The sequence below is a fragment of the Arachis hypogaea genome, chromosome 15, assembly GCF_003086295.3.
Source record: "Arachis hypogaea cultivar Tifrunner chromosome 15, arahy.Tifrunner.gnm2.J5K5, whole genome shotgun sequence".
Classification (NCBI taxonomy): Eukaryota; Viridiplantae; Streptophyta; class Magnoliopsida; order Fabales; family Fabaceae; genus Arachis; species Arachis hypogaea.
This window is the reverse complement of record NC_092050.1, coordinates 15749662-15765514: the sequence shown is the minus strand read 5'-3', so window position 1 is coordinate 15765514 and position 15853 is coordinate 15749662. Positions and strand designations below refer to the sequence as shown.

The 15853-nt window shown below is 29.8% G+C and overlaps 1 protein-coding gene and 1 pseudogene across 2 annotated transcripts; one reads left to right on the top strand and one right to left on the bottom strand.

Annotated features, from left to right (window-relative positions):
• The first annotated feature begins 13388 nt into the window (after positions 1-13388).
• Positions 13389-14444, top strand: LOC112749656 (large ribosomal subunit protein eL6z-like; annotated as a pseudogene).
• Positions 13432-15848, bottom strand: LOC112749657 (probable phospholipid hydroperoxide glutathione peroxidase). 2 transcript variants are annotated; one of them, XM_072218661.1, is made up of 6 exons: positions 15651-15848; positions 15467-15543; positions 15304-15365; positions 15091-15224; positions 14843-15001; positions 13432-14754 (listed from the first exon to the last, which is right to left on the bottom strand). In XM_072218661.1, the coding sequence occupies exons 1-6, from the start codon at positions 15684-15686 to the stop codon at positions 14725-14727; spliced, it is 498 nt and encodes a 165-aa protein (XP_072074762.1). In that variant the 5' UTR covers positions 15687-15848; the 3' UTR covers positions 13432-14724. The 2 variants fall into 2 exon arrangements, with proteins under 2 accessions (XP_072074762.1, XP_025653759.1); XM_025797974.3 differs by having other exon boundaries at positions 15091-15209; positions 15651-15825.
• Between the last annotated feature and the right edge of the window lie 5 nt (positions 15849-15853).

The window sequence follows — 15853 nt, the reverse complement described above, 5'->3', positions numbered from 1 at the left end:
TTGAGTTTTTGCGTTTCACCAACAGACTTTTAGCCATCAATACTCCATGTTTATTTATCTTTTACTAACTTTATCCTTTATGCATGTTATTATATTATTTCTGGAATTCGTATTATTTTTGTTTACATGAACTTTTTTTCTATTATTTATTATTTTTATTTTTTATTAATTATTTATTTGATATTATACACTTTTATAATTGCAATTTTTTATATTATTTTTATTATCTTTTTATAATATGATTTATTGATTCTATTAGGTAAAGTAAATTAAACAAAAAATTAATAATAAATAATAATAATAATAATAATAATAATAATAATAATAATAATAATAATAATAATAATAAATTATAGCATATTAAAAAAGAGTATTAAGAGTACTAAAAATATACTATATAAAAAATATCATAAAATTTTTTTTATTTATTTCAATTACTACCAAGATAAATATTTAATTTTTTTTATTATTCTTAGTACTCTCTAAAATTTATATTTTGTTAGTTTTAATTAAAAATATATTTTGCCAATTTTTATATATTATTTTTATTTTAGTGTATAAATATTAATTTTATTATAGAATTAATTAATAAGATCTATTCAAATATCTAAATTAAAATGATAAGATAATATACAAAAGTTATTTAAGTTGGTGTCTATTTTAGTAATTTTTTTATCTACAAGTGATTTTGAATAGTATAATCCAAACAACATTTATTTTACTATAATTCATTTTGATGCAAAGATTACCAAACATAAATCACTTTAACACAAACCTATTTTTCATCAAAATCAAGTTTGCAAAATCAATTTTATTCAAACTCCCGTTTGTAAACTGTAATCCAAACACACACTAAAAAATTTACCCAATTACATAAAGACATAATCCTTCTTCTTTTTTCTCACAATTAGAAATAACTTTTAATATTTATTCTCCTTTTCTCTCATCTCACATCAACTTTTAAATAAGTTTTATAAACTATTTTTACAAGTTATTTTTTTCATATATAATTTATTTAATGTTATTTATTTAAATTCAGAGTAGATATTTTGTAGAAACTAATGTTAAGTATTAATATAGAAATAATTATTTAGGGTTAATTATTTAAAAATGTAGAGATAATTATTTAGAGTTAATTATTTAAAAATTAGTGTTAAGTACTAGACATATTTTATTAATTATTTAAATTTGTTATGTAAATTTAATATGTTTTAATTTTTATTTTTTTAGTTTTAATTATTTAGAGTTATTGATATTAATTATTTAAGTATTTAGAATCATTGTTAGTTGTAAAATAGTTGAAGTTATTGATATTAATTTTTAAATGTTTTATTTTAGCTACTTTGATAGAGTAAAACTTGTTAGACTATGAGAACAATTTTTATAGCTTAGATCAGGTAAAGCATATTGCTAGCAGACTTAGACAATTGGTATAACATCTAAGTTATGTCTTTAATGAATATAAAATTTATATTATTTTAAACATGAATTTGACATAAAAAAAAAAATTTAGCCTAATAGGGTGTTATGGACGCAACGAAATTTACTGGCAAGACCTAACGAGCGTACTAGGATATATCTCAGACGTGCTGATTTTGAGCATGTAGCCTACATGATTCAGTAGGACCATGGTTGGGCTTTAGTTTGGGTTTCACACTTTTTACCTACCCTATTGAAAAATAACCATCACCCTACATGATATGGCATATCAATTAGATCTTAATATTGATGGAGATCCTATTAATGACTGTATTGGTGGATGAGAGCATTTCTACGATAGATGTTTCATGGAGGATCTGTGTCAGCAGCTACTAGGACATGTATACCATGTCCTACCACAGACAGGCGCAAAATAAATGAACTTTCAACTTATCGTGGTTCAGAGATACTGGATGTTGGGATTTGGAAGAAGATGCAACGGAGAAGCGATTACTGCAGTACACCCGAGGGTACATAGTGTAGATCTTAGGGGACATCTTGTTTCCATATGTGTCCGACTCCCGCATTCAGATGGCTACCTCTTTTATAGGATCTGGACTGCTGTGACTAGCTATCTTGGGGTTCAGTTGTGCTTGGATGGTTGTACCGTCACGTGTGCCATACCACCGATTATAGTCAACAAAACTTAGGTAGACGTGGGAGTTGCTTTTGTCTTGGGCATATCATAACATTTGTAGTTGTCGACCTAACAAATTTGAGCAGTGGCTTTTTTTTATAGAGGTATTATATGCATTTAAAAAATTATGTTTCATTCTCATGTAAGTTAATGTTTATGGTTGTATAAATTTTAATATATCATTATATTATAGGTGTATGTGTGTCACAAGTCGTGAAATGACACTGTGCAAACCAGGCTTCGGTCTTGGAGACAGATTCTGAACAACATTGGGATTTATAATATATCTAATTAGTTGCATTTTTAGTTAAATATCTTTGTGTTGTGCTTCGATTTTATTTTACTCTTATCTTAATATTGAGTGTATTGTCTTAGCAATGTGTACAAGTCGACTGGACTCCATATATTGACTCACATATCCAGAACATGGTTCCATCAAGGGTAGTACAGGCTGAACCCTCATATGTTTTCATGTGTCCACTATTGTGCTTTGCGATTGTGGGGTGGCATCAGATGGATCCTGTTGTCAGGCAATTCGGTGGTTTGCAGCACATTCCTATGATGCCACTTAACATTGAGGAGCTACATAGACATGATAGTAGACTTGGTAGAGTCGAGTGGTACCCTGATTATTTAAGAAACTGGTACGAGATGTGGGAGGCTCAGTTGAACAATTGCATCTTTATACATCACGCATTTGATCTGTGCCCATCATAGGAATATCTATGATGGTACTTTTGATAGGCACATCTAGTCTTGGTAGGATTAGGTGATCGGCTGGATGTTGTGGTTGGAGACATTCCTGGGAATCTACCAGTTGACGACCCACTTGCTCCATAGTTGCATAAGCCGGAAAATGGCAAACTCCCACAAGTGTGACCATGAAGAGGGAGACGGGACAGAGCGCATCTTAGGCGCGAGGCTAGTGCGGCTCACCAGTCATTCTCTCATTGGCCTACAAAGAGTAAAGGAGTATACAGTTGTTGAGTTGCAGATAGTAAAGGAAGTTGCAAGATGTGACAGATAGTAGAGGAACCATCCCTGTGGATTATTTGACACTCAGACCACCACATCTGACACAGTCATCAAATTTCGAGCTTAGTCATCAGGGGCAGGCATTAGAGGTAGACCTCAATCATCAATGGAAGATTCGTTTTGATCCTATATTTAGCCAGAAGGATTTGTCTACTTCACAATCTTATCATCCCGAGCTCCAAACACAAGATCTCGACACTCAGACTGGGTTTATACTAGATTGGATTAAGATTTTTCTCGACCCATCCACCGATGTCATGGGTTGTCAGGGAGCTACGTCTAGGGATAGCTAACCACACTATATAGAGCTGTTTTGCATAGATGCATGCCTCTCCACCACCTTCAGCCTATGTCCCACGACACATTAATGATTCATCCAAGTGAGTGCTATCAAGGAGATAAATGGTTTGCAATGCTTGAAAGCCTCTACACAAGGAGGAAACGTAAAAAATGTCTGACGAAACATAGCACTGTTATTATCACCTTGTGTTACAAGTTGCATCAAGTACCTAAATCACCATAGTTGTTGGAACATATTAAAATACAAGAAACCATATGTAACTGAATGCAATACAATAAATCTTACCGGATAAGTACATTTGTATTGCGAATAACCACCTAGGAGGTTCGTTGTACACTTCCTTCCAATCTCCATATATCCTGGTAATAATTTTCTACTTTGCAAGCCAAACTTTTTTATAAGACGTTTTGTAATCAAAGGTGATTCTCAAAGATCCTTGAAGAACTCTTATACTAATCGTTTGATCTATTTTGACCATTTTGAATATGTGTTAAGCTACCACCTTCGAGTTCAGCCTTCCATGGTCTAGCCTAATGATGTTTGCATGCAAGAATGAGGGTCGTTGTATCTCCTTACCTCCTATTTTTTCTACTTTGGCAATAGAAAAGGCATATGCTCTATTGATAAACCGACCCAAACTTAGTACATTGTACACTATACTTCAACTTGTCACTCTCTAATATCTTATATTCTATAGCCCTCCTGATGTTATACATTTTAATTGCCATAATGACTTCTTTTTTGTTTTCAAATTGTTACCCAATCTCAAACTCATTCGTTAGATCATCTTTGAGGCCTCCCTGACCAAAAGACCAATCTCGATTCATTGACTCGAGGTTCAACATGAAAAAGTGAATGGGATGATTGTACAGTTTGAAAATAGCAGACTATGTCAGCGTGACTTATGAGACTGTGAAGTTATTTATCTCTTCATCCTCCTCATTTGGTATATCCACAAGTTCATTCTCTACTACTTCACCATCGAACACATGGTTAATTTTAGAAGAATCCATCATTAGATCTCTGATCGCAGAACTATTATGGATTTTAAAATCTGCCAACATCCCATCATTGTAACCTTCAGGATTTGACTCTCCTTGACTCCCCTTAGGTGGCATGTTCAGATTGTTCTAGGTGCCCCATTTGCGGGGTTCTCATCATCAACTTCTAAAGAAGTCCTCCCACACAGGTCGACCAACAGATGGTCATTTGAAAAATGATTGTGCCAACCCGTGATTAGACATATCTCTTTGTCATCATGTATTCTGAAGGTTCTGAATGTCCTAGAAAAAGAGGGTTGAATCTATGGCCTTTTTTAATTTTTGTACACTTTAACTTCAAACTGGATTTAAATCAGTGTTGTTATTGAGTCTATAATGTTGATTATGCAGGAGACAATTTGATTTTGTCTCTTGACAAATGATCAATAACAAAGCAAACAAGTTCCTTTCAACAAGCTACAGTGGTTGCACAAACATAGAATTGCTATGTTGATTTTTCTTCTTTTTCAACCTTTGATTTGATTTTTGCTTTTGGCACCGGCATTTGACTTTTTCTTCTTTTTTTTTTCTTTTTAATGTTGAGACTTGGTGATCACCTTTTTTATTTTGATAAAACCCTAATCTGAACATACCTTTTTGCTTGTGAAACTTTTCATCCTTGATTTACAGTTAGTCACGTAGGTTACAATCCGAAGAGAGAAGAGTGTTTGATTAGAGTGTTGGGTACATTAGATATGGGACAGAGAAGAGAATAAGTGCTGGCTCTTGGGAATTTTGGACCTATTTAACATATTTTAATTTTCTGCACACTGAATACATACATCAACCATACTTTTGGACTTTTAACCCAAAACTATAATGTTAATCATCATCAAATTATTGTTTTTTATTTTCTCAAATTCAACATATTTGATACCTAGATAAAAAAAATATATTAGAAGTGATAATGAGTTAATGACATATTAAAATAATAAAAAGTATCATCTATGAAAAATAAGATAATAATAAAGTAATTAAATACACGATGTGAACAACATAATACATTTTTTTAAATAAAAGTGTTGTCTACCTCTATCGAATATATATAATAAATTTTCTCACTTTCTTTGCGTGGTATTGACCAATGACATGTACTACAAAATTTTTTATCGTTATTAGATCCCTCACTTCAATTGACAAGTATACAAAAATTGATTGAACATAACCAAATACAGCAGATCCATTTTGATCAAACACAAATTTTTTATCATAATAAATTGATTACAATGGTATCAAGGACGAAGTTATATACTAGGGAGGAGAGGCAATGGCCCTAAAAAAATATTTTCTTTATAAAAAAACAAAAAAGAAGAGTGGTCCTCCAAGTTAAAAATGTATGACCTCCTCCACTTAATCAGACTTTATGGATTTAGTTTGGACCATGGACTTAATTTGAGCCATGAACTAATTGTAGTTTTAAATTAAAAAAAAAAACGTAATAAATCATTTATTATATGATGTATTTTTAAATTGAATCAAAAATAAAAAATATGTTCTTTTTTTTCTCTTTCTTAATGTCACTCTTTGAGTCTTTAACAAAAAAAAAAAGTCACTCACTTATTCTTCTCTTTTCTTTTGTCTTTGTAAATTATTTTTTTATAAATCTTACTTTAATTCCTTCCGTATTAATATGTCCCTCTTTTTTTTATTTGGCTTGTAAATTGTAATTATTATTTATTAATTTTTCAAGTTCTAATTTTTTTGCCGACACTGGAGATACAACAATGTTCATACTGTAAAAAGATATATAGTCTTTATCATTGAAAAATAACGAGCAATGAGAGTTTTAAAGGTTATACTATTATCATAAATTTTTATCAAAATATATTAATGAATATCAATATATATTAAAATTCAAAGTTTGTTATTTTTTAAAAAGTTTAATTGATAACTTTAGCCTTCGATCTTAAGTTTAAGTATTTGTTTAGCCTATAATTTTATAATAATAATTTAAGTTTTTAAAAAAATTTGAAGATGATAATTATACAATTATAATATTAACTTAGCATATCTTTTCTAAATTTTTTCTTTCATTATTAATTGTTTGTGACATTGATATTATTAATTTGTAAAAAATAAAATTAATTAAATTTTGTTAAGTTGTATAATATTTATTTATGTATATTCTCAATTGTAGGATTTTAGTTGAATTATGGGTAAGATGAAAATAATAGACTCTTTTTTAAAAAGACTAGCCAAAAGAGTGAAGATGTTTCTAATATTGTTACATCAATAACCAACTTCTTTAACACTTGAGGTATCAAACGTCAATACTTTAGATCCTCAACAAGATAGTTCAAAGTCAAAGTGCCCACGACTTAATCTTGAACAAATGGAAGTATGTCATTTGGTAAGAGATACGAGAATTCGACCAATAATTTGAAAGTTTCATCTAAGTAAAAGAGATGAAATTCATCGAGCTTATCTTAAAGCTGGAACGAATCAACAAATACTTGACAATTATCCATTCTCGAGCGATACAAGTCATGTCGTCGTTTTCAAGCTTCTTGGTTTGAATTATACCCTTCATGGTTAGAGTATTTTATTGAAGATGATGTTGTATATTATTTACCATGCTACCTATTTGCTAAGGAATCTTCAATCAATACAGGTTCAAATGCCTTCTTTAAAAACGACTTCAAGAATTGGAAGAAGGTAAATAGTGGAAAGGATTGTCCTCTTTTAAATCATATTGACAAATGTCCTCGTTCGTTCCATCACAAGGTAACAAAATCATGTGATGATTTGATGAAGCAATCACAACATGTTGATACACTTATGAAGCGACAACATAAAAAAAAAATTGAGAATAATCGACGTAGACTTGGAGCATCTATTGATTGTATTAGATGGTTACCTTTTCAAGGTTGTGCTTATAGGGGCATGATGAAAGTTTGAGTTCATATAATCGAGGTAATTTTATTGAATTGTTAAAAATTTTTGGGATCTAACAATAATAGTGTTCAAAAGCTTGTTTTGGAAAATGTTCCTAAATTTGCTAAATATACTTCAAGTGATTTTCAGAAGGAAATTCTACATGTTCTTGCTACAATGGTGAGAAATTTAATTAAAAAAGATATTGGAGATGCCAAGTTTTGTATTATTATTGATGAAACTCGTGATGAATCTAAAAAAGAACAAATGGCTATAGTTTTGAGATTTGTTGATATGGATGGTTTTGTTCATGAACGCTTCTTTGATCTTGTACATGTTAGTGATACTAGTGCCTTGACTTTGAAAAAAGAATTAGTGTCTATACTTTCTATTTATAATCTCCAAATTGAAAACATTCGAGGTCAGGGGTATGATGGTGCTAGCAATATGTGAGGGAAATGGAATGGTTTATAAGCTTTATTTTTTATTGATTGCCAACAAGCATATTATGTCCATTGTTTTGCTCATAAATTGCAGTTAGCACCGTCGGCTGCTTAAAGAAAAGTACTTCAAATTCATGAATTTTTCACACAATTAACTGCTATTGTCAATATTGTTGGTGCATCTTTTAAACGACATGATCAACTACAAAAAGCTCAAGAAATTGAAAATGCAAAATTGATTGCCAATAATGATCTAGAAATAGGCCAATGTGCAAATTAAGTAGGTACTTTGCAAAGAGTTGGAGATACAAGATGCAGTTCTCACCTTTATTCTATTTGTAGCTTGATCAAAATGTTTACAACTATTCATACCGTTTTTAATAACGCTAGATTCATATTCACGCGATGCACAGAATGATAAATTAATTATAGTATGAAATATGTTTTAATAAGTATTATATTATTTAAAAATTAATTAAAATATACAAATTAATATTAAATTTGATATGTTTTTTATTTAAAATATTTTATAATACAAAAAATTTTTATATTGAAGTTATACAAAGCTATATCTTTATTGTTGTTTTTATTTTCGCATTTGTTTTAATTGACAGACTTAGTCTTTTTATGTGGTGTTTGTCCTCCTTTTTTAATTTTCGGTTGTTGTTAGACTTGTCTCTTTTTTCGTATATTCTTATGAAAACATATTCTTTCTAAACTGTTAACTTGTATACATTTTCTATTATCTAAACTGTTCTTCATGTGAAGATGTGTCTTAGATTCGTTTACTTTTTCTTCTCTTTAATCTCTTGATTGGTATGTCATCTATATCTGACGATATTAGTGTTGGTGAAGTAAGTTCCTATAATCAATGAAGAATATAAATGATATTTTTAATAAATAATTTTTTTGTAGTATTACCTATTAGATTTGTTGTAATAGGGATCGAGTTTCAGTATTTTTTTGTTGGGACAAATATCTTGATAACATTTGAGAGTCTTTTTAAAAGTTAAAATCATTTACTTTGACTTCTAATATAAGTGTGATGTTGTATAAATTCTTTAATTGAGATAGTGCTTTAATGCCATTGGAGACTTGGAGTGTAATTAGATTTAAAATAGTTATGTCTAATATTTTTTTTTTATCAAATAGCACAAAAATTATTGTAGTACTTTGATTTGCAACCTTTAATATAATTTTGAATATGCAGTAACGATTGAGTTAGTAATTTATAATTTTATGAAAATTGTTATGATAAATATAATTTGAATTTGTAATAATTTTTATGTTATTGCACGAAAACTTTTTTTTTTTTTGTATTTTTGTAGATTTTTCTTTGACATCTATTTATTTTTCTTCTCTTAGTACATACAGGTTTTTAATGACGTTTATAATAGTAAGAATAAAATTTTTTAGAATATTTATTATCTTCTGTATATATATTGAATACGTTATTTTTAATAAGAATAATTTAAATAGTATAAAGTAAAAATATTTGTTAATATTTTTTTAACACACTCTATCAAACAATGTTTCAAGTGATACAAACTCAAAATAGTATTGAAAAATGATCAAAATTAATTCTTTGATTTAAATAGCATATTGAAATAAGTATAATTATAAGAATCTTAAAATATAATTATATGTAAATTATTACAAAAACTTAAAAAATTATAAATAGTAAAAGGTATAAGAGTATTTTTTCGTAAATTTATTTTAAAAATATAATAAATATTTTTATTTTGTATCTAATTATCTAATAGAATCATTTATAAGTAGACAAACTCTTCTTCATTTGTTAGTGTAAATATTTTTTATAGACGAATTACGAATTATGAAATGAGGTAATAGTGATAAAAGTCTTATGTATGATAGATATATAAGTAGGTCAAATATGATAGAATTTGAATATTCTGTAATTTAAAATTTATTATGATCATATTATTATTACGATACTTTTAATATAAATATTTATTATATTTAATTAATGTTTCATATTTTTATTGAATAATAATATGTAATAAATTAATTAATTATACATGGGAGTTATAGTTTTAATTTTTTTTAATATTTTACTAAAAATTAATTGGTTAATTTCTAAGATTTTGTTAAGTAATCAAAATAGATGATGTGACATCATTACAAGAAGAAACATGGCTTAGATCCAATGTACAAAGAGTTCGTATCAACTTTTATATAATAAGAATGGATGGATGAATTATTGAAGATGGTATAACTTATGCTCAAAGAGGTGAGGCTTATGGTGTCAACAAAGTGCTATCTTCGTTTGAATTTGTTTTTGCATTATATTTGATAAAGAAAATTATGGGAATTACTAATATTTTGTGCTAAGTATTACAACAAAATTCCAAGATATTTTGAATGCAATGTACGTTGTTTCCACATCAAAACTACTTCTTTAACATTGAAAGATAAAGGTTGGTGCAATTTACTTGAGACTGTTAAGAAGTTTTGTAAGAAGCATGAAATTGACATCCCTGAAATGAGTACATAGTACACGGTTGAAAGAGGTCGATCTCGTCAACCAAAGATAACAGTTGAGCATCATTATTAAGCAGATGTGTTTTTTACTCACTCTCAAATACAAGAGTTAAATAGTAGATTCAATGAGAAAACCATGGAGCTTTTGACTTTAAGTACTGCTTTAGATCCTAAAGACAATTTTAAGTTGTTTAATATTCAGAATATATGTAAGTTAACTGAAAAGTTCTATCCTTAATATTTTTCTAATCATGAGAGAATTCTTTTAAATGCTCAATTGCAATATTATGTATTTGATATACCAAATCATTTAAAAGATGTCTGGACACTTTGAGTTATGTCAAAGATTGAAAGAAACAGAAAAATCAAGACTTAGAAGTAAAATGACAGATGAATTTTTTGCAAATAATTTAGTCATTTACATTGAGAAAGAAATTGCAGATTTATGTAAGTTATAAATTTTAATTCATTTCAACTCTAGTAATATTGTTATTGATTTTTTCATTGCATAAATTATAGTTGTGATTTAAATTATTTAAATAAAGCATAGATATATGTTGTTAATATTTTTTTTTTATAATTTTGCATGAAACATCTAAAAAGAAATTGAATAATATTTGTATATTTTAAATGAAACAACCTATCTTTACAATATTTTAAGGTTAATTTTAAGATATTTGTGTTTAATTATTTTGATATACGTCAAGAAAAATATCTTCTAAGAAATAAGTTTAAGTCTTAATTATTATTTTAAATTAATTTTTTATATATTTTTAATTATTTTTTATTAAAATAAAAATTCAAAAAAAAAAAATCTTGGCCCCTTGTTAAATATTACCTAGTTTCGCCTTTGAATGGTATTTCAAATATTTTAAATGATAAGAATCAAAATAAAAAGAAGTAGAATGAGAGATAAATACAAAGATAAATGAAGAACACTCGTTGACTATCATTTATAGAATGTATTTTGTGTTAAGGGAGGAGGACAAGTTCGCCTAAAAGATAGGCAAATCTTAGGCATTGCAACGAGTTTGCCGCTAACCTAGACAAACTTCTGTAAATTTTAAAAAATTTGCCGATGTGTGGGTGAACTTCAGCATATTTCCATTAGTTTGCCTATGTCATGTGTGAACTTATAAAAATTGAGTTAAACTCCAAATTAGTCCCTGAGATTGGCGTCGTGCACTAAAATCGTCCCTGAGATTCTAATTGTACCAATTACATCTCTGAGATTGAAAAAAGTGCACCATATTAGTCCCTGACCTATTTTCCATTAACGACGTGATGACATGGCATGATGACGTGGACTGTAAGTGACACATATCACTTCATGATTTGGCCACGTGTAATGGTATGATGATGTGGTGACCAGTGACACGTGGCATGCTGACGTGGATGGTTGTGCCACGTGTCACAATATTATTTGGCCACGTGTCCGTTTGTGCCACGTGTCGCAACAGTATTCGTCCACGTGTCATCCATTATGTCATCGTTGTATATGCATCGAATTAGTCCCTCACTTTGCATTAAGTGACTCATTTTAGTCCCTAAAATTGAATGTCGTGCACCAAACTAGTCATTTCACCAGATTTTTCTCATTTTTTCTATAAATTCAAAATTCTCAATATTTTTGAATACGTTAATTTTAATTCTATTTTTTCACATGTTCTTCAAATAAAAGTGTTTTTATAAAATATTTTTTCTCTTGCAAATACCCTAACCGCCGACTTAGAGTTGACGTGAAGGCTTTTCAAACACCTTCACTACCATCTCCGACATCTTTCAATACTTTTATAAAATATTTTTTTTCTTGCGGATACCCCTAATAACTGCCGTCTTGGAGTTGACGTGAAGGCATTTCAAGCTTCCCTCGTTACCATCTCCGACCTCTTTCGTCTAGACTGCAGAGGTCAAAGATAGTAGTGAGGGTGCTTGAAGTGCTTTCAATCTAGCTCATTTACACATAACGAAAACTTGTATTTCATAAGAAAAAAATGTTTATTTTAATTATTAATTTATTGTTAAAAACACATATTTTTTTTATAAAAAAATGTGTCTAATCAATCATATAATTATTTTTTTATAATAACATACTTATATATTACAAAATTTACCAATGTTAAATTATTAAAAAAATTATATAATTAAAACTAAAAAGTAAAATCTAAAAAATTTTTATGAAAGCACTTGTATTTAAACGATATATGAAAAAATAGAATTGAAATTAGTGTATCCAAGATATTAAAATTTTAAATTTAAAAAAAAGGAGAAAAAATTGGTGAAGGGACTAGTTTGGTGCACGACATTCAATTTCAGGGACTAAAATGAGTCATTTAATGCAAAGTGAGGGACTAATTTAGTGCATATACAACGATGACATAATGGATGACACATGGACGAATACTGTTGCGATACGTGACACAAACGGACACGTGGCCAAATAACATTGTGACACGTGGCACAACTATCCACGTCAGCATGCCACGTGTCACTGGTCACCACATCATCATACCATTATACGTGGCCAAATCATGAAGTGATACGTGTCACTTACAGTCCACGTTATCATGACATGTCATCACGTCGTTAATAGAAAATAGGTCAGGGAAGTATATGCTGCATTTTTTCAATCTCAGGGACGTAATTGGTGCAATTGGAATCTCAAGAACGATTTTAGTGTATGACGTCAATCTCAGGACTATTTTAGAGTTTAACTCTAAAAATTATCAAAAAAAAAATTGAATTCCGAAATATAATGACAGAATAATTTGTTATGGAAATTGATGTTTTTTATTTTATAACAGAAAAAAATTCGGCCAAATTAAGCATAAAATAAATTATAATATAATATAATAAAAAATTAACAAATTATAATTTATGACATGTATATATATCAAGTCAATAATTATATTATATAGAAGTTATATTCAGCAACATATTTAATGATGATAGTATTTTTAGATTTTTTTTTTTTAATAATGCTTCATACAACTAAAATAATCAGTTATCATATCTGAAGTAAATTTTAAATTTTTTTTCAATATATACAATGATATAGTATTTTAAAATTTTATATTTCATCTGTTAGAATATAATTGATCCTAATTGGCATTTGCGTCTGTGCTGCAAAAAACTAAAACTAGGGTTTGTTGCAGCAAGCGCGAGTGGGAGTGGAGCAGCAATGGCGCCGAAGCAGAGAACAGCGAGGAAGGTGAGCCGGAACCCCGAACTGATTAGGGGAATCGGAAAGTACTCGAGGTCCAAGATGTACCACAAGAGGGGACTCTGGGCCATCAAGGTCAAAAACGGCGGCGTTTTGCCTCGCCACGATCCCAAACCTAAGCCTCAAGCACCTTCTCAGAAGCCTCCCAAATTTTATCCTGCTGATGACGTCAAGAAACCCCTTGTCAACAAGCACAAGCCCAAACCTACCAAGCTCAGGGCTAGCATTACTCCTGGAACAGTGCTGATTCTTCTAGCTGGCAGATTTAAGGGAAAGAGGGTAGTGTTCCTGAAGCAGCTTCCTTCGGGCTTGCTTCTTGTTACTGGCCCTTTCAAAATCAATGGAGTGCCTTTGAGACGTCATTGGTACATCAACCAAAGTAGATGTCTCTGGTGTTAATGTGGATAAATTTGATGACAAATATTTTGCAAAGGAAGCTGAGAAGAAGAAGAAAAAGGAAGAGGGAGAGTTCTTTGAATCAGAGAAAGAGGAGAAAAAAGTTCTGCCCCAGGAGAAGAAAGATGATCAGAAAACGGTGGACTCTGCTTTGTTAAAAGCCATTGAAAGCGTTCCAGATTTGAAGGCATATATTGGTGCTAGGTTTTCCCTCAAGCAAGGCATGAAGCCTCATGAGCTAGTTTTTTAAAAGGGTTTTACACTTGTTTTTATCATATTCTGTTTTTTATTGAATTTTTGTCCTAATTATATTCTAACATCATCTTTGTTTAAAAAATCTTGTTTTAATAATTTTCATAGCTAATATAATTTTTATATTCCTCCTCCTCTTTTATTTTTGTTGTTTCCTCATAACAAAAAAGATGAATGACTATTTTGGTTTGTGGTATTATCCACTATTCAAACTTTATATGATTGAGAACTTCATGTATAATGATTTCTTTTACATCTACCATATTATAAGTAGCATGATCTCTTTTGTTACTGTATATAATTACAACTTTAAGGACAAAATAAATAGGCACTGTTCAGTTTTAAATTTGGATTTGTAACTTTTAGAATCTTTGAGGTCACATGCATATCCCCAAAAGAAAAGTAGCCTCAGGCTTGATTGATAGTTACTATGATTTATGAATAGATCATGAATACATTTAATTATTTCACAAACATGAAGAAGGTAGGAGTAATTCTTATTCATTACAATTCATATGTTGCGGCAAATCTCCACTGCTCATTCATGCTTCCAGCAGATTCTTGATGTCTTTCTGCAGATTAATGAGAAACATTTTATTGGAGTTGTGCATGAAATCACACAAATGAAATTGTGCTATGCATATATATACACATATTTACCTCAATGCTAAGAGGAGAAGTTGTGGGTTCATAACTATGAACAACATGGCCTTCTCTATCAACAAGAAATTTGGAGAAGTTCCACCTGATATTATCTCCACCTTTGCTTGATTTCAGAAACTTGTAAAGTGGAGCAGCATTCTCACCATTCACATCCACCTATATTCGAATTTAATCAACAACATGCACATGTTATGTTACACTTGGAGACACAAAAGAATTCTAATGAGATACCAAAGAATTCTTGCCTTGTCAAAAATGGGAAACTCAGCTTTGAAGCGAGTACAAACAAAATTTGCTATCTCTTCATTAGTTCCAGGTTCCTGTGCTCCAAACTGATTGCATGGGAATGCTAGAATTTCAAGCCCTGCACAGTGCACAGCTTTATCTTATGATCATTCAATAATGAATTTGTATCCTCCTAATTGGAAAGGAAATATATATGACAAGAAAAAACATACCTTTTTGTTTGTATTTGTCATACAATTGATTAAGTTCTGTGTAGTTTGAATTGGTCAACCCACTGCATCAATGAAAATTATAAAGCTTTTTCACCTTTGTATATGAACTATGAAATCATGGTAAGTTCAACTGAAGCACTTAATTAATTTGGAGATTAATTACCATTGTGAGGCAACATTAACAATGAGAAGGACTTTTCCTTTGTATTCTCCCAGTTTCACATCATTTCCCCTCCCATCCTACAAACCAATTAAGGTAAGAGATTATAATATATTAAAAAGAAAAAGGAGATAAATAAGTGCAGTAGGTATCATATTCATATTAGTGTATAAGAAAAAGAGCATACTTTAACTATGAAATAATGAACTGATTGGCTTGCCATTCTGTGATATCTTCTCAAACTCAGTTGAACTTGTAAACTAATTAATGAAAGTGATTTCTGAACTGTTAACACTAATGAAGGATCAAAGTATGTTGTAGTACAAGTACATGACCAAGAAGGCAACTAAAATAATTCTAAGATTACGATGTTAATATTCTCATCCAATG

What these genes read in the sequence shown, in the direction of transcription:
- LOC112749657 (XM_072218661.1), bottom strand. Translation starts at nt 15,686, where the DNA reads ATGGCAAGCCAATCAGTTCATTATTTCATAGTTAAA. An exon ending in TTCATTATTTCATAGTTAAA is followed by an intron (nt 15,544 to 15,650) that starts GTATGCTCTTTT and finishes ATTGGTTTGTAG; the next exon opens with GATGGGAGGGGAAATGATGT. An exon ending in CTTCTCCTCTTAGCATTGAG is followed by an intron (nt 14,755 to 14,842) that starts GTAAATATGTGT and finishes ATTAATCTGCAG; the next exon opens with AAAGACATCAAGAATCTGCT.